The sequence below is a fragment of the Conger conger genome, chromosome 1, assembly GCF_963514075.1.
Source record: "Conger conger chromosome 1, fConCon1.1, whole genome shotgun sequence".
Lineage (NCBI taxonomy): Eukaryota > Metazoa > Chordata > Actinopteri > Anguilliformes > Congridae > Conger > Conger conger.
This window is the reverse complement of record NC_083760.1, coordinates 54,073,018-54,097,564: the sequence shown is the minus strand read 5'-3', so window position 1 is coordinate 54,097,564 and position 24,547 is coordinate 54,073,018. Positions and strand designations below refer to the sequence as shown.

General features: G+C 39.9%; 1 protein-coding gene across 1 annotated transcript in view; it reads left to right on the top strand.

The window, feature by feature from the left end:
* LOC133128091 (G patch domain-containing protein 8) overlaps positions 1-24,547 on the top strand; it is a 145,261-nt gene that overhangs the window by 103,152 nt on the left and 17,562 nt on the right. Inside the window, exon 2 of the mRNA XM_061241395.1 lies at positions 21,363-21,506. Within this exon, the coding sequence (XP_061097379.1) occupies positions 21,363-21,506 (144 nt within the window). The remainder of the gene's footprint in view (positions 1-21,362; positions 21,507-24,547) is intronic.

Here is a 24,547-nt window from a genome sequence, read left to right as displayed (position 1 = left end):
GGCAAGGTTTCACTCCATATAGCTGGAATGTAATCTGCATTTCATTTATGCAGAGCATAAGCACCGTGTTGTAGCAAATGTGTGTAGCAGTCACATGCCTTATTGTAGCATCCAAAGTCTAGCACTCACCTGAGTTGATATATAGTCAGTCAAACTGCATTCTGCACATCCTGTGCTTATAAAAGGCTGGAAATGAGAGATTGTCACTCACAGCGTTCCGTATTTCATGCTCTCTCTGCTACACATATTACCTACTGTATGTTTGTATGGGGCAGAAGCCATGTTGAGCCAAATCATATTTGGAATATTATAGTGTTGGAAACACAGCCTTCGGCAAGGCTGAGGGGCATTACCCTAGTCGTGTCTGTCACCAAACTACAGCATTGCACTTGAATGCTGTGAATAATTTGCAACAGCTTATTATGCAAACATCCCTTGCATTCATAAAAAGTGCTTTTGTGCGGCCTCTGGGTTCTCAATATTTTTACATTTCATTCATTTACACTGCATGGTTGCTGGAATTAAACACTAGCTCAGCGTACAGATAACTGTACAAGGAGCTGGAGAGCTGCCCTCAAACCAGGTTGAACTGCAATATTTCATGAAATGTCTAGCAGACCCTCAAACTGAGTTTAACTGCACTATTTCCTTTAATGTAATGAGGGTGCCAAAGGCTGTTTTTATTGAATACACTCAGTAGTGACATTAGGCAGCTTTTTGAGACAAGCCTTTTGGATAATATACTAATTGCCACTATACTTTGTCTCCAAAACACTGGCCCAAACATGATTTGTGTTGTATTAGAAGCAGTACCACTGCAACGGTATGTTTCCTGATGCACTGCATTAGCTAAATTAAGAATGGATGACTTTTCAGCCTTCATCTGGTTATATGCATTATTTTTCTATATTTTGACTCCCATAAACATGTCATTTCCTCACAGCAGTGGAGCAATTTGATGAATACTGTATTGTACTTACTTCAAAGTTTTCTGCATATAGTACATCCCACATTTTACAATAGCAGTGTAATTTTTGAAAAATAATAATTGATTTAAATTATGTTCTGAAGATTATAGTTTAAATCTAGGATTGCTTAAGTATTTCCCTGTCATGGTTTTTCAGTAAACCAAGAATAATATTTCTTCAGACAGGCGCTGACAGTCAGAATGGATTTGAAGAAGTATTAAGTGTGCTCCAGACTAAGCTTATGATTGACCGGACCCAGTTATTGACACTCCAGCAAACTTTCACATTGAAAACTACAGCAGGACCCCGGTGTTGTGGTCGAACCAAATCACGGTTACCACTGCTTCAGAATGTTTTTTCTTAATGTCAGCGATGAGACAAAGCAAACAACAAGGAACTTGCCGTGTCTTTGCCTGTCAGAACATTTCCCCCCTTCCATACCTGTCCTTTTCCAAATGTGAAAACCTGGGTGGGAATTGATTTCTTCTCTCAGGAAAACACCAGAATGGATCTTGCATTCTGAAGGAAGGTGCATCACACAGGTGCTCTGTTTATTCTAGCCAATTGAGTCATTGTCACAGCTGGGACTACTAGGCACCAGTGGGAATCATTCTGAACCATTTACTTCCAGATGGCAGGAGGATATAAGATACATAAAAGATTTGCCATTTTGGCTGCTTCTCATTTTCAGGAGAACAACTCTATCATATTGTACGACACGTCAGTCCCCACTCCTGTAAACTATATATTTTGCATCAAGAGCAGTTAAAGTACTTTTGAGTGAGTAACTTTGCTAGGTGGATGTTGTTAAGCTCAAGCCAGCAGCCATACCATCATGGACCCTGCTCCTACCAAATGGCTGAAACTAAGTGGCTGTGGGCCTGGTTAGCACATGGATGGGTAACCTCCTGGAAAAACTAAGTTGCTACTGGAAGTGCTGTTGGTGGGCCAGTAAGGTGCAGTGATAGGGACTCTGTAGGAGAAGCCGTCATTTGGATGCGACGTTAAACCGAGGTCCTGACTCGCACTGGTCATAAAAGATCCCACAACACTCTTTGCAAAGAGGAGGGGGGTTCCCTCAGTGTCTTGGCTAAATTCCCAACCAGGCTCTCTTAACCTGCCACCTAATAATCCTCTGATTTAATTGGCAAAAAAAAAGAAAAATTCACCCTGACCACCTCAGCTGATGTGCGGTGAGCATTCTGGCACAAAATGGCTGCCATTGCACCACCCAGGTGGGTGCTACACATTGGTGGTCTTTGAGGTGAGTTTCCCTCTCATCACTGTAAAGTGCTTTGACTTGCCAGCCTCTGAGAAAAGTGATATATAAATTAAACTCTGCACTATTGCAGTAATACAGACAGTGTTTTTAAGTCGTTGAATATATCTTATAGACTTCTTTGAGTGCATATTGTATTCCACTACAACTCAATTATCATACTTCTGTCAAATTTTGATAGTATTTGGCTTCTTATAAGTGGAAAATGATTTGTCCCAGTTCAATGGTGCCATTTTCGTATGAGCTTTATAATGATAAGGCACAACTGTGTATGCTACCTTGGATTACAGAAGCTGCCGAGCTATCACAAGTGCATCTTTGAAATGTAACTGAAGAAGAGAATATATGTACAGTATTTTGTGTCTAAAATATTCCCATAAAAAGTAATACAGTCTTACAGTTTTACTACAAGAAATTATAATAAAAACGGAAAATGACATTTAATCAATAGTTCAGGTGTATTGCCAGCTAAAAAGAAAAACCTCCTGGCCGGCAATCTATCTTGACAACATAATATGACCAAAGAGGCTTTTCTGAAGTGTTGTAAATGGACGTCAGACAACAAAACTGCCAGTTTTCCTGATGCATCAGTATTAAAGGGAAAATGGGTGAATTTGAAAACAAACCTTCACTACACTCACAGGTCATTTATCCCTCATAAATAGCCTCTCATATAACTGCTCTGCAGGTCCACTACTGCCTCTAGTCACAAAATTACCAAAATTGAACTGGAAGCTCCTTTATTCGCCACCGTCTGGCATTACCACTCAAGCTTGACAGGAATAAGGCCCAGAGTGTATCAGTTATTGACATTAGTCAATGGTACTGACAGTTCCTCTTGGTTAGTATTTGTCATTGTTTTCTTTTATATATAATGGCAGAGGAACAGGGTATACATTGCAAATCAAGCCTTGTTAAGAGAGGGTTTGAAAATGCATTTTCGTTCTCTCTGTTCACATCCATTTACAGTGTGTTTAATTGTTCAGACGAGAGGGGATACCAATCATTTAAATATTCACGGATAAGGAAAAAATCAATGTATAATCATTTTTGATACCAGTATTCTCAAATGCTTGTCAGATCTGGTTGCATTTATCATTGGCATTGTAAGAACCTGCCAAGGGTCTGATCAAAGGTGAATGTATAGTATAATAAAAACAGGTCCAGATCAATTAACTGTCCCATCACTCAGAGTTTTATTTCAGGGATAGAATCCCCATTGTCAGGGTTTTTCATGATTAGTGTCGGTCACAGTGCAATATTAAACATGCTAACACAAAATTAAAATGGAGGAAACTGGTTCCTAACCAGGCCTGCCCTTTGACAGCAATAAAACCATCTCAGGCAAGGTTCATGTTTGCCTGTCACCACTGACTGTCTTCCTTCACTGACATTTGATGAATACTTTCTCACCAAAGGTCCATATTAAAAATGACCCACAGCAGGGAATGCTGAGGCTGTTTTTTTGACATTGCACATCATGTAATGCACTAAAGAATCGAAAGAGCAGAGCACCCATGGACACTTCTCTCAGTTTGCGCAATGCTGCACAGTTCTGTGGCGAACGCTGTAAATGGCTAAGAGCCACAATGGCCGGCATCAGGGGAGATAATCAGCTGTACGTGCCGTCATTTCCCACACAGAGCATTACTACAGAAATGGGAGGTGGGGGAGTGTTTTCACCAAATGACCCACTACCTAAGGAAAGGGGGGGAAAAGACAATATTTTACCCAGTGGGCCTCAAATTAAATTTGTATCATGTCAGATGGAGCAGGATTCAATAGCGTTTATTGGCAACTCCTAGCCTGAGGGAAATTAAGTTCAGCTGCCTGTTTCATAATATACATCAATTTCTGAAGGCCCCTAGGTTTTGTGATAGCGTGTTAGGCTGACCAATTTCAGATGCTTTTTCTGAGCTACGGGTGAGTGAAATGATTTGAAAAATTGAAAGCCATACAGAAAAGAAAAATAAAGTAAGGGAGAGCATTACTGTCATAGTGCAATATACATTTATTTAGTCATAAAATGGCATGACTTAGTCGGTATTATGAAACTCAAGGTTTAGCGCAAGCCATGATAACTCCGTACTTTGTCTAGTCTCTTTAATCTTTATTATAATCAGTACCTACAGCCTTGCTGTACATAGCAGTATCCATATAAAAAGGTCAACAAGGTGCACGGTGCCATGGCACACAGCCATTGCATAATTGGGCCACCACCCAATTAGGGGGGGGGGGCAGGGTTGTAGCAGTGTTTCCTCAATACACACACACGATTGGAATAAACAGGGTACAACTGGCCACCAAATTGGGAGAAAATTGGAAAAAAATCTGAAACAAATAAAATGTACTAATAAAATGGCCAACAAGGCTACAAATTGGGTGTTGGCTGTTGTTATAGTTCCAAATGAAGTTCACTGGAGTGGGTGAACATGAAAGAAGCAAAAAAAAGTTAGGATGGAGCTGTAGCAGCAGCTTCTGAAACTTTGTACTAACTGCAGTCACCCAATCAACCAGAGGACTGGCTTTTGTGGGGAATCCCTGCACACTTGGACACAGGGAAACATTGGGCTCATTTCATATTTTTGTGTTTTTTCTTGTGTTTTGATTTTCTTTTCCATGCTCCTTTTCCTATTCCTACCTCCACCCATCGGGAGAGGCTAGAGAAAGAGGCTTGAAAAATAAGTCGAGACAGAGAAATCTAGACAACATGAAATAGACAAATGGAATGTCCTTGTTCCTTCAAACTTCAGTTTGAAGCCACGTCAGAGACGTGACATGGCAGAGATTATCAGCTGCACTATGGGGCTGCTGGCCCACTGTGGGCACCGGATGGTCGCCATTAGATTCCACTGTGCTGCTATGAATGAGTGCTTTAGTTGAGTGGCTGCAATAGTTCCGGGACAACTGTTCACTACAGTAGGTAAAATATGTGTCCTGTTACAAAGATGTCTGCATGACAAGACAGAAATTGCTTCCTAAAACTTTGGCAAATTTTTGTCTATTTCCTGTCTGCTTTCAATCCTGTTGACAATTTTGAGTGTTATTATATTTTCCTATGGGACAGATTTATTTTTGATTAATGTAGTGCCTGCTTTCTGTCAGTCTGGAAATTGTGTTATGTTATTTCTGAAGTGTAATTATTCAAATGTCTTCTAATTAATTACACACCCACTGACATACAGAAGACTGGTAGAACCCTGATTAATGATTACAGAAAACATATTTTTGTTTATTTTGATTCAGGTATTATTTAATGACACGTGACAAAACAACAGCAAGAGCGCTGGCTCTCCTTAGGGGGATAACATCATCAACATTGTCATTTTTTAATTTTAATTTAATTCATGTATATTTCTAAATTTCTACTGTAGTAATATTCATATTATTTTCATATTATCATTTCATAATCATCAAGTGAGGACATTTCTCTTAAGGAAAAATGACATGGTATTTTTGTATTACATAACCAAACCTTCATGAAATTAGTTTTTTCGGCTCAACCCATTAACCAGCCAGTTGGACTGTACATTGACCTGCTCTATGATCTGATATATCTCATGCCCTGAGACATGAACCAAGATGCATGCCCTCTGAAGCACTTCTCATGCTTGTCCACATGCTAAGCTGTGCAGTCATTGTCCAATGCACAATGCAAATCAGACCTGGGCTAAATACATTATGGTTTTGAATTCAAATACACTTCTATGCATTACTGAGTCTGTCTGGTGTATTGGAACGTATGAAAAAGTGCGAACCATGCCTTCTGGTCATCTTGGTTGGCTCACTTTCACTAGGCAAGCAATTGAGCAAAGAAAAGTATTTGAATCCTGAACTATTAAGTATTTGACCCAGGTGTGACTTTGCATGTTCGCTTCTGGTACAGGAAGATGCTGTTGTGTGATGAGCTGACTTCTGCCTTTCTGCACAAAGCCTTAGCAATTACACCCTTGTCACCACTTGCAATTTTCTCCTCATTGGCCATGCGAATAGGTCAAGTAAGAGAATACAAAATTTTACATTTTGTATAATACGGGGAAAATATTATTTTGCACAGGAGCTCAGCTTAAAAATGAATTTGAAGCTGAGCTGACATACCCTTTTGTTTCTCTGTGAATATCACAGCGTTGGTTTCTGTGGCACATTATGAATTATGAAGAAATGTCATTCCTCTGTAAAAGAATACCACAGAGCACTTTCATCTCTTGCGATTATTTCTCCAAGAGCTAATGGTACAGATTATAGATTTTCTTATAGGATGTACATGAATCTCAGAAGGGGGGAAAAAACGAAGGACAGGAAAGTAATCGTTAAATTATACAAGCAGTGATAAATTGAATGGCTATGGAAACATTTTATAAGTGCTCGTTTTCCGAAGAGGGAATTGCTGCATTGCCCTCTAACACTTTTAAAAGCAAAATGTCATACATGGTGCCCTGCTGACCTGATGAGAAATTCTGGCAGATGCATTTTCCCCACCGAGGAGAAAGAGGAGATGGTTCACCACCATGTGAGAGGAGGGCAGATGTTACCAGGAGCTTGATAACAGCCCACAAACACTCATGCTAACATCCCCTCAGGAGAATTCCTGAATAAGGCCAAGCAATTTGCCCTTTTGCTGGAAAAAGTAAATGAATAAATGGCACATGGCGACTGCTTTTTAATTGGGGTTTCATTACATAAAAAGGTTACATGTTCATATTCATAAATTCACCACACACCCCTCAGAAGATTCTCTTCAACCCGTTGAAAACATCCATTATGTCTGCAAAATCCAGTTCACTCCCACCCATCCGCTGTTTTTGTGGTACAGCTTTGCCCTAAAAAAGTAATGTGTGCATAAGAGTTGACCCCAGTTCATAATGTTTTGTTTTCTCTTCTTCAGTACCCAAGCATTGTAAGCCATTGTTTACATGTTGAAAGGATGAAAGAAAGGTTAGAAATGCACAGAAGGCCGATTGTTAATTGGTTGTTAGCAGAGCCGGTCAGAAAGATGGCTGGCAGTCCCTGGTGCTCACAGTGGCCACAATTCGGCTTCATCTTCCCACACCACCTGCAGAGTCACTGTCGGAAGGGATTTCATTGTCCTGGCAGACATCAACATGTAACATTTATGAATGAGGGGAGAGTCACTATGAATCACAGAGCTGGCCTGCCTCCAATGTGAAATGGCTGCATATCTCAGCTATTGAAATGCACATGCAATGTGCTTGACATTTAACTTTGCTCTTCACTGACCTCATCAAGGATCTGTTCATCACTAGCACAAAAGTGTTGCTTTAAAATGACATGACAGGTAGGGATACATTGGCACAATTTATAGTGTTGTAGAATTAAATATTTAGATCTACACTCAATAACCCATAACGACAATGTGAAAACATGTTTTTATTTTTATTTTTCAAATGTATTAAAAATCTAAAACTGAAAACTCTCATTTACATAAGTATTCAGACCCTTTGCTGTGGCACTCCAAAATGTGGTCATGTGCATCCTGCATTATCCTAGATGTCTCTAAAACTTGATTTGAGTCCACCTGCGGAAAATTGAATTGATTGGATATTGTTTAGAAACACATACACCTGTGTATATAAGGTCCCACAATTCACACTGCATGTCAGGACAAAAAACAAACCATGAAGTCCAAGGAACTGTCTGTAGATAAAATCGTGGCACGGCATAGATCAGGGCAAGGGTATAAAAACATTTCTAAAGCCTTGAATGTTCTCAGGAGCACAGTGGCCTCAATTGTTGTGAATTGTGGAAGTGAGTTGTGAAATGTAGGAAGTTTGGAACCATCAAAACTGTTCCTAGAGTTGGCCATCCTGTCAAAATGAATAACCGGACAAGAAGGGCCTTGATCAGGATGGTGACCAAGAACCCAACGGTCACTCTAACAGAGCTTTGGAGCTTCTGCAGAGATTGGATAACCTGTGGGAAACATGACCAGCAGCACTTCATCAATCAGGCCTTTATGGTAGAGTGGCTAAACGGAAACCACTCTTGAGTAAAAAGCATACGACAGCCCTCTTGGACTCTGAGAGCATGAGGGAAAATATTATCTGACTGATGAGAGATATATTTTACTCTGGACAGTACTCTACGCACTATGTCTGGCGAACACCAGGTACAGATCATCATCTGCCTAATATCACCCCTATGGTGAAGCATCGTGGTGGCACAGCGGCAGGGACAGGGACAGGGGGAATGAGGGAAGGATAAATTTAGCCAAATGCAGAGAAGTATTGGAAGACACCCTGCTCCAGAGTGCACGCAACCTCAGACTAGGGCGACAGTTCACCTTTTAGCATGACCATGACCCGAAGCATACAGTCAAGACAACGCTTGAGTGGCTTCAGGACAAGTCTCTGACTGTCCTTGAGTGACCCAGCTAAAGCCCAGTCTTAAACCCCATAGAAAATCTGTGGAGAGACCTGAAGGTGGCAGATGCTTCCCATCCAATCTGGATGGAGCTTGAGAGGATCTGCCAGGAACAATAAACTGCCCAAGCTTGTAAAGACTTGCCAAAGAAGACCTGAAGCTGTAATTGCTGCCAAAGGGGTTTAAGGCCTTTTTTAAAAGCATTAGTAGATGGAGCAGTTCTAAGGTCAGCAGGGAAGGAGTTCCAGAGGCGAAGGGCACACGAGCAGAAGGCTCGGTCTCCCATTGTCTGGAGGCAGGTAGGGGGGACCTGGACGAGAAGGGCATGGCTGGAGCAAAGGGAGTGTGCAGATTTGGGGATGGTGATGAGGTCACTGAGGTAGGTGGCACCTTGGCCATTTAGAACTTTATAGGTCAGGAAGAGGATTTTGAAATGAATCCTGTAGTGGACTGGGAGTCAGTGGAGTTATAGGGGTGATATGGACTGATTTATTTGATCTGGTGAGAAACGCTGTTCCAGATAAGCTGAAGGCGGTTGATAGATTTGGGAGACCGGAGAGGAGGGCATTGCAAAAAATATCCATTATTTAACCAGGGGCAGTCCATTGAGAATGTGTTTCTCTTTTGTAAGGACACACTGGAAGAAATACCAGAGAGAACAGTTGCAAGCGGGGTGAGAGAGACCAGGGTGAATCAGAATCAGAATCATTTTTTATTGTCACTTCTATAATACACACGTGGCATACATGAGAGCGAAATACCATTCTCCATAGATCATGATGTTTCCCCAGTGAAGCCCCCGGAGCAGGTTTTGGGTTAAGGGCCCTGACTTCATTACTACAAATTCAAGTCATCATCCGTATGTGTCCACCAGGGGCTTGAACCAGCAACTCTAGAGTTACCAGTCAAGCAGCCTACCACTAGGCTACCACTGGGACCACAGGGGCAGTAAGGGCAGGAATGTCATAATCTGGGGCCTACAGACATGTTGGTATAAACGGGTTGACAGTAAGATATCAGTGGTGATGATAAAAAAGATTCAACCTTATAGATCTCTAAAATGTGGTGGTTAACCCCTCCGTGCACAATATCAACTTTGGAACAGCCTACCAGTGGGTCTTTGGGACTGTAAATCTGAGGACATTTTTTAAAAGAAATCTTAAAACAGACCTTTTTAGCATCTCTTTCACCTAAGGTGGCTTTTACTTGTGTTAACTTTTCCTCAGCTGCCTTACAAAGGGGAGGCTGGACCCGTCTCTGGAGTTGGACCTCATTACCCGTTGATGGGTTCGACTCCAAATAGAGAAATGTAATTTCAATCTTAATCATTTTGCTTTGTCCTATTCGTTACCATCTTTTGATTTTGTCTTTTTTTAGCTCCATCTACATTATGTTGCAGATCTCTATGTGATGTACCATAGAGAGAGAAGTTTTTTTGCTTACTTTGGCATTTGGCATCTCTGGAGTCCAAAATGCCCACTGTAGAGACACCTGGATGGTGCCGTGACCTGGCCATGTTCTACACAATCCAGCAGCAGCTGCAGGTTACATAGTTACATACCACATTGTCTACATTTGTGCTGCTAAACAATAAGCATTGAGAGGCACAGCACCTGGGCCATGAAAAGGAGAGCAGTGATATTGTACAGAACAGGCTGAACAATGCTGCTTAATATGCCTTAGCATCTTAGTGCCGAGATATGGAATGCTATCCAATGCTCCCTTAAAGAGAAGGTATCAAATCAGTTTTAGGGTAAATTCAATTTCAATGCAGGTAATCAACTGAATATACAGTAGCCTAAAATGTTGGAATTGAGAATTCTTCCAGTCATGAAACTGATTTTAAATTAATTTCCTGAATTTATCTCAGAAATTCATAGTGTTACCAGCATAGCAATTAATGTCAGCATCAGCAACTTCACCACACTACTTATTTCATAATCGTATCCTATAATATCCATTTCACCTATTTTGCATGTCATTGGAACATACTGAAAATTGGTGAGACATTCTAATGCTTGGACAGACACAGGCATACCTTCAGAAGAAAGTATTTTCTTTTGTACTGTGCAGATTCATGTAAACATGGATTAACATGCTTGTGCAATAATAACGACAGGGCTGTTCCCACTGCTGGAGATATTGAACATGAATCGTACAACTTACAGTTCTGAAAATAAAGGTAACACTGAAATGGCTCATTACCTAACAGCAGCATTTCAAGGCAGTGGTGCTCTTTCGCTGTTGTTTTATTCATTATCATATTTGCTTCTGGGAATATCTTAGCTACACCACAATTAAATGAAACAATAATATGATCCACTGAAAATGAACCATTAAGAGGAAATGGGGGGGCTGACACACAATTATGCCTTTCTCTCAAATTTGAATATGTTACCTCATTAACTCAGCAACAAACAATGAGAAAATATGGGTTTCATCATTTACAGGAAAGAACGGAATGAGAATTCAGAAACGCTTGTTAAGACGACGCACTTTACACCCCATCCGAGGCAGTAAACTGTCATTTAAAAGTGTTGCCATTGGTTATGCTATAGCCAATGCTTATAGCTTAAGAAGACAGACTTTATTGACCACAATTGATAGCCAGACCATGCTCCTCACCTCTCCACCACCCCGCCTATACCCCCACCCATGTCAGGCCAATGTCTAGCTGAATAGCTGTCTGGGACAGCCGGACCTGTAGTGTTCATTTCTAAGACTGGGTGTTTCTGTAAGTAAGAAACACCCAGTACAGACCAAATGAGCTCATAGGATTAATTACTTCTCCCTGAGGGAACATGAAACAGCACCAAACTGTAATGAGCTGCATGAGTGGTTGTCTCTGGGAAGCCTGGGGTCTCAGTAGCATGGCTGGTAATGCTCATTAACATCACCCTAATGTATTCCCAGTTACAAAGTGGTAGCACTACAGGCTCTTCTCCGATGTCTATTTGTTTCAGAAAAGACAGGCAAATCTATTACATTATATGGCCCACATACATTTTCATAGTACCGTATCTCCATGGTAGCTTGGCGAAATTAGTCCATTAACCTACCCTTTTTTGAATGGTGAATAAATATGCACTGGTTAAAATATTTATTTAGGTGCCAAGCACAATAGATACAAAGGGCCAGATGTACTAAGCCTTTTGCATTTAGATTTTCAGGCTCACATATGAGGCATTATGCCCAGGAAACAGGCGTCGTATGTATCAAACTGGCACACGGGACTAGTACCGCAGTACGCATGTGATCAAGGCGAGTCATTTGCGCTTCAGTCCTTAATGCTGCATGATGTTACCCCCTTTATCGCGCGGCGTCACATATGCATTTAAGGGTGGACCATGCAAATAAAGGGCGGAGATATTATAAGTATGGCTGATTATGTATTCCGTTGAATTTACTGAAGTCAAATTGTGCATGAAATTTAAAGAGCCTGTAAAGAGCAGGCGTAAACCGAGGCACAAGACACAGATCTAGGCTTCAAAGATGCACATGCAAATAATCTTTTCAACACGAATCACACTATTTTAACCCCCAGAGCATGAAATCAGATTAATAGTAAATATTAATTAATGATTGCAGCCAAGAATATATGAAATATTTACAAAACAATTTATTAAATTAACCAATATGTCATGCAAAGCAGTTGGAAGTGACTGAAACAACTTGCTCAACTGTAGTCACAGTAACTGAAGTTTAAAAAAATCAGTGTTGCTGCTAGCAAAAAAATATGAGCAGGCTAACTGCAGTGATATGCTGCTTTTAATCGCTTTTAAAGAGGCTTTGGAAAATGTATTTATACCCTAGAACACCATAGAAGGTCTGTACATTGTTTTTTGTCAAGTGCATTGCATTGCGCAATGACTGGTGGCCTTGCTTTTCTAAAAATGTGGAATGAAGCCATTAGATTTTCAATATATTTGCAGGACATACTGTATGAGTGAAATGTGAATGTAGATGCTTATATTTGTCCTTAGTGGCACAATTTAATGCTTGGCCCCTTGCTGCTTGCAGTTATATTGTTATGTTTTCTCTTTTTTATTAGTGCGTTACATTAAATATATACGGGCTATCAGCAGATTTTTTGATTTATGTAATATATGCATACCCATATTTTTTTTTTAGATCACACCGAATAAAATTTGATCTTAATGACAAATACCCATACTTGTCGCTCCCCAATGTGACATATACACTCATTGAGCACTTTATTAGGAACATTTTTACTTTATTACACCTACTTATTCATGAAATTAATGAATATCCGCCAATTGAGTGGCAGCAGTGCAATGCATACAATCATGTAGATATGGGTCAGGAGCTTCAGTTAATGTTCAACCATCAGAATGTGGAAGTGGTCTTTGACCGTGGAATGATTGTTGGTGGCAGACAGGGTGATTTAAGTATCTCAGAAACTGCTGATCTCCTGGGCTTTCCATGCACACTAGTCTCTAGATTTTGACAAGAATTATGCAAAAAACAAAGAATCCAGTGAGTAGCAGTTCTGCAGACAGAAACACCATGTTAATGAGAGACGTCAGAGGAGAATGGCCATACTGGTCAAAGCTGACAGGAAGGTGACAGTAATGCAAATAACCACACTTTACAACAGTGGTATGCAGGAGAGCATCTCTGAACACACGATGCATCATAACTGTAAGTGGATAGGCATTTAGATTTGTTCAGTAGCCACATTCCTTTTTTATGAGTTTTTAACAAGGACTATCCATCCATCCATCCATCCATCCAGCCATTATCTTAACCCGCTTACCCGTTCATATTATGAACAGGGTCGCAGGGGGGCTGGAGCCTATCCCAGCATACATTGGGCAAAAGGCAGGAATACACCCTGGACAGGTCACCAGTCCATCACAGGGCACACACGCCATTCACTCACACACTCATACCCATGGGCAATTTAGACTCTCCAATCAGCCTAACCTGCATGTCTTTGGACTGTGGGAGGAAACCTGAGTACCTGGAGGAAGCCCACGCAGACACGGGGAGAACTCCACACAGAGAGGCCCCGGCCGATGGGGATTCGAACCCAGGACCTACAGTGCTACCCACTTCGCCATCCGTGCTGCCTCTCACTATTATGCCAGTTAAAAATGTAGAAACCTGTACCCCTGGAACACATACAGTTAATCTACAGTACATATAGCCTACTGTATTGTGTAGGTAGTCTGTTGGGAGTTCCTACATTTTCCTACCTATAAGCTGAACTGGACAAATGAAACGGCCAAGATTTAATCTCCCTCCAATGTTTCTTGTCATTAACTTGGAGTGCAGTGTGTAAAGTAGGTCTGCTTCTTCAACAGTCACTGGCGTTAACAAAAAATATGTGAGAAATAAAAAACCATGACACTTGCGTCACATCATGCCACAAATCACATTGCAGTTAGTGTCGGTCTCGATGCCAGATGCTCAATCTCTGATAGAGCATCTTGAAAACTTAGTTAACTTTCTCTGGCATAGTCTTCCTGTAATTTACAGTTATAGGTGGTGGAGTTCTGCCACTCGATTTGTTTATCATATAATGAAACCACCCAAAAGTCTTTCTACCCACAACTTCCCTTGACATGTGCTTCACACTTTATTTTTCCTAATTATATTCTTTAACAATAGTGCTTAGACAATTTTGAGAGTTAGATTTCTTATAAATGAAAGTGTTGCATTGCCCAGAAAAGTATTAGACATGATGGAACTTCTAGCTGCTATGGTGTCCACACACTGGTATTAATTTGGAATTCCACCACAAAATGACATTTAGCTCATTTAACAGATCATGACCTGATTAATAACTACTTAATTCTCTCTGTGTAGCTGGCCCAAGCAACCTCTGTACACATATTGGCAGAGATATATGTCATAATGATGTACACATCTACCCTTCTTCATTTTTCAAGAACTACAGTGGGCAGGTAATTAGAATTTTGACATACAGCTGACAAACTTACACAGGGAGATTTTGGGTAGCTGCTGTTCCAAATTGTAAATAGTATTAGTTTGTGAGCTGGCTAGTGTAGTGGACTTACTTGCTCTTCTGTGCTTCCTCTAGCCCTGTCATTGGATGAGGTGGGGAACACCAAAGGTAACCTTAGCGCTAACTGCAGACAACGGTGAAATCGCTTATCACCAAAAAATGTCAGCCAAACACAACACACTACACTAAATATTGACACTAGTAAAAATAACTAAAATGTGTACTATTGTTAATTATATTCCTAGCAAGTAAGCGTGTGTTTTTAAAACAACAGAGACTTGAAACTGTTACTGAAAACATTGAGCCGCGCTTGTTTTTAATATGGTTCGCTCCACTCTTGCCTGTACGTAACAAGGGGCAAGCTGGCACACCTAAATGAAGTCGACCCACTCGTTTGTTAAGCAGTGCCTGGAGCATGCTCAGTAGGTTAGGACAGCTTCACCTTTATGGTGGAATTTCTTTAAGCAAAAGAAAGCTGCCGCTTTCAGTGACACCTGCTACAGATGTGCTACAGTATCTAGTCGCAAAATTACAGAAATTGTTGGACACAATTCACCACCTCTTAATTAAGAGAGAATTAAGAGAGAAAGCTTTGGGGAATGAAATTAAAAACATACTAAATGAATAGATGCTCTTTAGAAGGCTTCTGGTAATGTTTTCTCTTTTTTTCCCTTTTAACCTAAAAGTAGCTGCACAATCTTCAGGTCTTTATCCTGCTGCTTAAACTATCCAGCTTTTCCACAACAATTTATGGTTTGGATCACAGTAATCCAAACCAATAGCTGCGACTATTTCTTTTAAAAGTGGGGCATTACCAGTGTTTTGCTATTGATATTTCTTTTTTGAGTCTGCATAATATTACATCCCTGCTTTTAAGACTATGGAGCTAGAGTTATATGTTTCATATGTCAAAACAATATTACTAGCAACAGGTGCAGTCCACAAGGAGGCTGATTCTCAAGCCATATGCAATTCCCCCATAGGATTTTCATCAGGTCTTTATTGTTTAGATGGAGTTATTGATTGGATTGAGGGCTTGAACCATCGAGGTGTTACAGCCAGCAGCTGGTAGAAATGCAGCTCAATTGCTCTCCTTGCAATAGAACCACATGAGACAGTTTGCAAGTAATCACAATGATGGCTACATGTGAATGCAGACCCAAACCCATACTCTTTGGCATTATGTGTGAGTAATGAATCCATCTTATTAATATGTATGCAAGAGTATCTGATTGCTTTAAGTGTTAATGTCACCAAGGCATTCGTTTCTTACTGGGCCCTCAAGCTTTACCATTACATTAGTGGCAATGTACAGTTGATTAGACTAAGCAGGAGACAGTCCCCCCCTGGAGCAATGCAGGGTTAAGGGCCTTGCTCAAGGGCCAAACAGCTATGCGGATCTTATTGTGGCTACACCGGGATTAGAACCACCGACCTTGCGTCCCAGTCATTTACCTTAACCACTACGCTACAGGTTGCCCCACAATCCTACCAGTCTCTGTCCTACCAATCCTACCAATACTACCAATATCAATACTAAAAGAAATTTACTTTAGGTTTCATACAAAAAGCCCATCAAGACATGCTCTAAAAAGAATTTGTGGAGAATGGTGCGGTCATGAGATTTGAACAAGTCAAGACTTGCTGTCAACCTCTTTGGGAAGTAATCCGCAGATTATCTGCTGTTTTTCTACTTTCTCTTTAAAAATGGATACAGGGTTGATACTTTGGCATACTGTACATCTTTGAAAATGACCCTTCAATTCCCGGGAGTGCTTAAGGGTTTAGAATACTCAAGACTGTGAGTTCCATGTACCTAAATGCTACAGAACTTTAGATAGCAGCTTGAGCCGGATCAACTGAATTTTTATAATGTTTTAAACTTTTATAACTGAGATCGGTTTTTCCATTTTGCTTAATTTTAGGCTCTCTTTAGAGAAATGATATCTGATTGTATCCATAAAGAGCTGGTCTTGTTCTACCACTGCACAAAACACCTGATTTAACTAACAAATAATTGTGGTCTTCAATAAAGTCCTTGATTTGTTGAATCAGATGTTTTAGCACATGGATAGGTGAAAAGCCTGAGTCCACCCCTTGGATACCCCTGACCAAGTTAAATCTGTAGCTTCCCTAAATTTGTGCCACAGTGCCCACATCTGCAATTTCCCTAACTCTTGATTCTTGGTTTACAATCTGTGAACGCTCGCTCTGGAACACTTAAAGGTTGCAAGTCTCCCCTTAAAATGGCCTTAAAAAGATAGCATATAGTGCCAACATAAGCTCAGGAGGTAAGGCAGTCTGGGTGTGACAAAGTGTCCCTGAGACAGACAACTAACCCCCATTGTTCCCAACAAGCGGGTAGGTACCTTTCATGGCAGCCTATCGCCGTGTGTGTCTGTGTCATTAATTGTAAAGCGCTTTGGATACACACGCTATATAGATGCAGTCCATTTACTGTATCGTAAAATATAAGAGAGTAAATTATAAATTTCATCAAATCATATCGCATACATACTGAATGAGCACATGTCAACCTCTAACCTTCAACATTACATAAACAGGCTTTAAATCAGAAATAATTATTCAGTGTTCACATAGCATATGCTTTCAGAATCCAAAACAAAGTGGTGCCTCAAGCAGCTTCTCCCCAGTCAGGATAGCATGTGTAAGAGTCCAATGAGGAGGCATAGGCAGGTGTGATACCGTAGAGAGAGATACAATGAAAGACACACAAACACAAGCACAAATGTGCGTAAAGTAAATTCTTGTTGCCACTGCGAGGCTTGATGTTTGGAGACAGAGACTCAGTTTGGGAAATATGGAATTTATTGCTATACCTGTTTTTTAACTTGCCTCTGGTTATACATACTTAATATTCTCTTCCCTTCACAAGCAAAGAGCTACTCAACCCAAAATTAGAACAAATCTATTTACTTTGCTTTTTCAGATAGAGAACATATCCAAAACTAATTAGAACTTAACATCTGTTATTTTGTGTCCAAAACACGTTTGTGGGTAGATGGCAGATGCACAGACTCACACATAATGTTTGCTTGTTCAGATTTGTTGCACAGTGGCACATCTGCGAGAATGTAAATAGGATGCAGTACCTTGGAGAGGATGTTTGTGGCATTTCCAAAAAGAAGATCTTTTTGTTTTTAACTTGAAGACGACACCCAGGTTTCCTACAAATGAAAGGAGGGCCCAGTATTAAAGCTGGAGTAGTATGTGAAAAATGCACAGACTTGCATTTAAGTTTTCAGAACCTAAAGGCCGGCTCCATACATGAGGTAGCTGTCATTGCAAGAGTAGTGAGTTATTGTTGTGCTTTTGTTCTGGACTAGAAAAGCAAATATATGACCCCCACCCTCTGCTAGAACCTCAGCCCAGACTCACTTGTTACTTGACTGGTTCATAATGTTTCTGGTCATAGACAGGTTGTCTTTGATAAATCCATTGTGACTGTGTGTTCACCCAGTGGTTTGATGAGCATGGCAACAAAATGCCGTCGCCTTTTCAGTCACTAGACCTGAACCCAATCGAGCATTTATAGGACGTTCGGGAACAAGGTACAATAGTCTATTCTAAGGCAAATTGTAAAAGTTGTTCTGTAAGAGCCCAAGGCTTAGTACCAGAAGGAATACCATTGCATCTTATTGGTAATGAATTAAAAATACCAAGGTTATGCTTGTACCCTTTATTCAGCATTGAATCTCCAGCCTTCTCATTTATGCGGCATTGTGCTTTCCGTCTATATATATTGACTAGCTTCACTGTGGCAACACAGCTGGATCCATTCACATAATCATATACAGGTAGTACTTGGATAACTGTGAAAATCTCAGCCCCACTAAAGAACACATGAAGTGGAGACCAGCGCACAAAGACATTTTATAGGACTAATGGGAAGACTTTCAGTAGAACATGCAGGTGTGATAATGACAGAGTGGTACTCTAATAAGCAAAGTTAAAAAAGATAATTTGTTCTCCCTGAGAACTGCACATTTTAGGACCACAGTGTGCATTCAGAAATGAATGCCTTGTTCCTCTCCACTCTGCAACTGTGCCATATTCATAATTAAAGCATTTATTTCTTACCTTGTTTGCTTTGAAATATGTTGTAAAATAGGATGATTAATGAGAGGTGGACTTTGTTGCACAAACTAATGGTTTTTCTTTAATATGAAATCATGTCTTTGTAAAGGCATTACGTTAAATGATTACTTAAGCATTACGCTGTTAACTTTGGTGCACACTCAGTTTAATCATACCCATTAATTGGAATTCATAGCCACTGATTATCACAAACAGGAAACAGGATTCAGTTAATCACAAGACATATACGCCTTTTTTTTTGGCAGTAATAGAAAGTTATTAATGTCTCAGAATAAATATCAATGACATTAAGTAGTCTAATGAATTTAACTAATACATGGGCCTGTAAAATATATTGAATTATTTTGTAGGTAGTTGTTTCCCCTTTCAGCAATTTGGTCACTGTAGTCTTTTTTACATATTGCTATAACATCAGTCACCACAACGAATAGTTACATTACCACAATTGAAGCTTCCAAGCATGTGCATTCAAATGAAACATGTGCCAATTGTTTCTTCTCAAGAGTCACAACAGTCAACATCCCAAGTTTAAGCCAAGATAAAATACTTGGTATACTTGCTTGGAGTAAGAAAGAAAGTAAAATAAAATAACATATCAAGGTTATAGATGATAGTAGGTTATATTATGCAGTTTTTTGTCAACTTCCCTGAAAGGGCACAGTCATATATGATTCAGTACCCTGACCATTTTAATAACTGTATTAATTGAGTTTAAAAAAAAAAGAGAAAAAATAAAACATGTTAATTCAATATTGATCTGTATGAAAACTGGATGGCCTGCATTTGATAATTCAGCAAAAGTAAGATGAAGTAAGATGAAGATCATATAATTATATTTTCTTCAAGTTATGGGAGTTAACACTGGACTCAAGTCTACTGTGGAATTGAATTGTAAACAAACGCCATTCACCATCAGAGGTAATTTTTGCTAGCCATTTTTAAGTTGTGAAAAACAATACCTAGACTATAAGAGAACATGGTTGTACTGTATGATGGTATGATTGTACAACACACACGCAGAAATACACACGCACACACACACACACACACACACACACACACACACACACACACACACACACACACAAACAGTGCTTAAGAAGTTAACAATTAAGTAAATAAGGGACAGAGTATATTGAACGGTTGTTTCCACATGGGTATGGTTCCTGAGTTAATAAAACAATTAGCTACGTTTCAGTGATGAAGACTGCTCTACTTGCAGTTTTTAGGAGTTTCAGTGTGGAACAAAGACAAGGCCAAACAAGCCAGAAACTCTTCAGAAAGTTTGAATCCATGGTCTTAGCAGGCAATTCCAATAAGCATGGTCTGAGAGTGGAGTACATTTCAGTCAACAGACATATGTGGGCTCTAACAGGAAAGGATTCTACGGGTTCTGTAATGGTGTGCAGTGCATTTTGGGGGCTGGATGCACTCATCCACTTGAGGTCAATGCTCCTTGCTACTGGTGATATTCCTCCCTGCCATGGAAATGCCAGGATGATGACTGTGTCCCCATCCATAGGGCATGTAAGGTCACCCAGTGTTTGATGTGCATGGCAACAAAATGGGAACAAGTGTTTTCAACCACCATCTACACTGGTACTGTAGATTCTATTCCATGGCAAATTGTTAAAGTTTTTCTGCGAGAGCATCGCAGCCCAAGGCTCTGTGAAGTTACTTGGTACCAGAAGGAATACTATTGCATCATATTGGTAATGAACTAAATATACCAAGGGTATGCATGTATCCTTCATTCAGCATTGAATCTCCAGCCTTCTCATTTACGTGGCATTGTGCTTTCCCTCTATAGATATTGACTAACGTCACTGTGGCAGCACAGCTGCAACCATTCAGATAATCGGGCAGCAATGATCATATCACCAATTCAAAAGGAGTATTAGATAGAAAAGGAGGCAGGCTTTTTTTCTTTGTTCCAAGGCTTTGCTGTTCATATACATATCCTACCGATTTCACATTAACAGAACAGTGCGAACACAAGCTCCAGGGATGAATATGGAACAGCTGGGGAAGTTTTCAGTTTATCTCCTGTCAATATCAGCCAGCAAGCCTGTGGAGATATTCCATTATCTCTGACTCTTATCAGTTCATTGGTCTGTTAGTTTCCCAGGCTTGTAGTCATTGTGTGTTTTGAGACACGCTAACATTTTTGTCTGAGGTCCAGGCTGCAAGTGTGATTGCCGGTTCTCTGTAGCCTGAGTGCCCAACAACAGAGTAAATCCATAAACTTCTGATGTAGCTTTATATGCCAGAGAGGAGCTGAATTTTTTGAAAGCAGCCTTCTCTTGTAATTGCTAGATAAGGGGAGCGAGACAGCAATTCAGGATTTGAACAATGTGAATTTCTCCAGAAGCTGACAGCTATCTTTGTTCCATTTCTTTTGGATGCCAAACCCAGAGAAAGGAAGCAGTGTAGCATTCTGAAAAAAGAAAACACATTATTCTATCAAAAGTTTACATGGCTTTGGAGTTTTTTGGCTCCCAAAATCCCATTAATTTATGTGAGACATTAATAATTAAATTGTTCTTGACTTCTCCCTCTCTCCCTCTCCCTCTTCCTTCCCCTCTCTCTCTCTCTCTCTCTCTCTCTGCCTTTCTCCCTGCAGGATTATGCAGAGAAAGAGAAAGCTATAGCCAAAGCTCTGGAAGACCTGAAGGCTAATTTCTACTGTGAATTATGTGACAAACAGTACCACAAGCACCAGGAGTTTGACAACCACATAAATTCCTACGACCACGCTCACAAGCAGGTAAGTGTAGGAGCTCATCCCTGTAATTGACACAGCAGCAGGATTTACATGCATCAAAAGAGGCATGAGGACAGGCAGCTGTGGGGCATAACAGAGAACTGACCAGCTGTTCACTTGTCACTAACATGTCAGGAACTGCCATCATTGTGAGTACTGTAAACAAGTCTCCTTAGTTCATCCAGCCAAATGGTTGTAAAAGTTAACACATTTCCAGCACTGCAGCAGCAAAATGCAACACAGCAAGAATTAAGAACCACAAGGCTGTTCTCATTTAGTCACTTATGATATGTTGCTTCCATAAATAACATACGAGACCAATGTCCAGTTAATAACTGAACAGAACACCGTCTTCCAAAGCAGGATTATTGAGTTGGCTGGATAACTGCGCTGAGTAAAACCCGGAACGGCTCTTTTCATTTTGGTCCGTGTTTCAGATTTGGGAGCGTTCCAGCTTTTACTGAGTTATTTACAGTTATCTGGCTAACTGCGTAATTCTGCTTTGTGAAACAGGGCCCGCGTCTGCCGCCCAGTACCGCTGGGAACAGCTCTGCTCTTTTCTTAGAAAACCTTGCATAACTCAATATTAATTAACTGTACTTAAAGGGAGTTTAAGTAAACAATACTTTTGTGGCACGCACAACTCTTTGTTTGTTATGTTACATAATTCTGTTATACAATCTCAGCAGCTAATTGGTTGCCTATATTATGTAAATCTAGTATGGGTCAAATACAGAGGCTATTTGCAAATATGTATTTGACACTTATACAGCGTATGCCTCCGTCGATCCATAAAATATGTTCTTAAGGGAAGAAAAAGAAAAAAGGACCTGATAATTGGATTCAACCTAAAAGTGCAAGTAAGAGGGAGGGAAATATAAGATAATTGAATGGCAAATCACTGTAAATCACTGTGCAAGTAGAAGGAGAACCGTACACTTTGAACCAAGAGCCGTGTTAAGAGGACCTTAATCACCAATCAGCTGTCTTATATTTGACAGGGAAATAAGCAACAGGCAGGCCATCAAGACCCACCAAGGTTTTAAAGCATTTATAAGCATTGCATTGCCTTACTGTTCTTCACATAACATACTATAGCCTCAGTTCCAATGCAGCATTATAAATCTTCAGGTTGTCAAATAACAAATTCCTCAAAAAAACTCCTAAATTCGTGTTTCAGAGATTAGGACTGACATGTCAGGGAGATGAGAAACAGTTCATGGATGAAGGGATTGATGTAATTAAATTTTAAGAGCTAGCCCATAAAACACACTTTTCCAGCAGCATGAAATCTTTCGTGATCAATCCTGCTGTCTTAGTGGGTTGATTGCAAAAAAAATAACATGGCAGAATCAAGAAAGAATTCCTAGAAAACTAAAATCTCCTGTAGATACTTTGGAGCTGAGGGAGTTAGCTGATGCTTATGCTGTAGAAGTTTCTGGATTGAAAAGATATTGCATGAGGGTTTTTTTTCTCAAATGCTGCGAACTAACCAGTGGACATGCTATTTGCATTATTTAAAGAAAAAGCTACTACAGATAGCATGTATTATGAGAGAGGAAGGCTATTCAATGCAGACTATTTCAAAGAAAGTGAAGATTTCAGACAAATGTGTATCGTACTGTCTTAAAAGATCTGACGACTCATTTCAAACAGTAATAGTACCCAAGTGAAAAAAATAGTATACTTTATACTTCCAGTATAAATAGTATGGAAAATATATGTTTCAAGTGAACTTATACCTTTTCACTCCCACATATATTTCATTAATGTGTACTTCACTTATGCAGTATACTTATAGTGGTATTGTTGTATACTTATAAAAAGTATGGGTTAAGTTGTGCTTTAGTGTCATTCAAGCAAGTACACTAAATCATACTAAATCATAGTGGAATTATAGAATAGTATACTTTATTTTCATCTCTGGATAGCATGCTACTTGTATAGTTCCTGGAAGTGTATTTGAACTTTGTTTACCCTCTACCTAAAATTGTACTGTTGTGTACAAGTAAAAGGCATATTTTGGTTTAAGTTCAAGCAAGTTCATTAAATCACATATACTTATAGTGGTATTTAAAAAAGAGATAATTTCATAGTTGAAATCTAATTTCCATGTTTGAATCTAAAATTGTTAGCTGGGTTCAAGCTGACAGGAAGGCGAGTAACTCAAATAACCAACAGTTATTTACAACTTTACAACAGTGGTATGTGGAAGAGCATCTCTGAGCATGCATTATGCTGAATCTCGAAGTGGATGGGCTACGGCAGCAGAAGACTAATAAGTCAAATACATTTTTAAATTTTAAGATTTTATCAAAGATTATATACATTTTATACATTTTGGTTTCACCGTGTAGAAATTACTGCACTTTTGATACATAGTCCCCCCATTTGACAGCACCATAATATTTGACACAAATTACTTCTGATTAGCCAGGTGTGTTCAACCCATTCCTTATTTCAAGTATAAGTAAGCTTTCATAATCAAGTCTTGATTCTAGGCTTTTGATTACCTTTGGAGTCTGTTTTTGCTGTTTGTCAGCATGAGGACTAGAGTTGTTCCAATGAAAGTCAAGGAAGTCATTATGAGGCTGAGAAATACTCCATCCAGTGAGCAGCAGTTCTGTGGGCAGAAATACCTTGTAATTGAGAGAGGCCAGAGGAGAATAGGCAGACTTGTCCCAGCTGTTTTCAAGAGTGATGTGCAGAAGGGCATCTCTGAAGCCACAACATGTCAAAGTTCAGGAAGTCTTTCCACAGTAAGCCAATTTAGAGTTGCTTATTTACAATGCAGGTGGTTTTAGAGGCTGTAGCAGGGGAAATGTGCAGGCCATTTGTACACCTGCCTGGCATGGGCCATGTTCCTGGAAAATTCTGCCTGTACTCTGTGATTTAAAATGTGATGATGAAATACTTGTCAATACTGCAAGCTCCTATACGCAGATTTGCATCAAAAATTGCCATTCCAAAAATACTTTGCGGATCACAGCATTGCTGTCTTGCTGCAAAGCAATTTTATGTGTGAATGTGTTTGCTCAAATGTG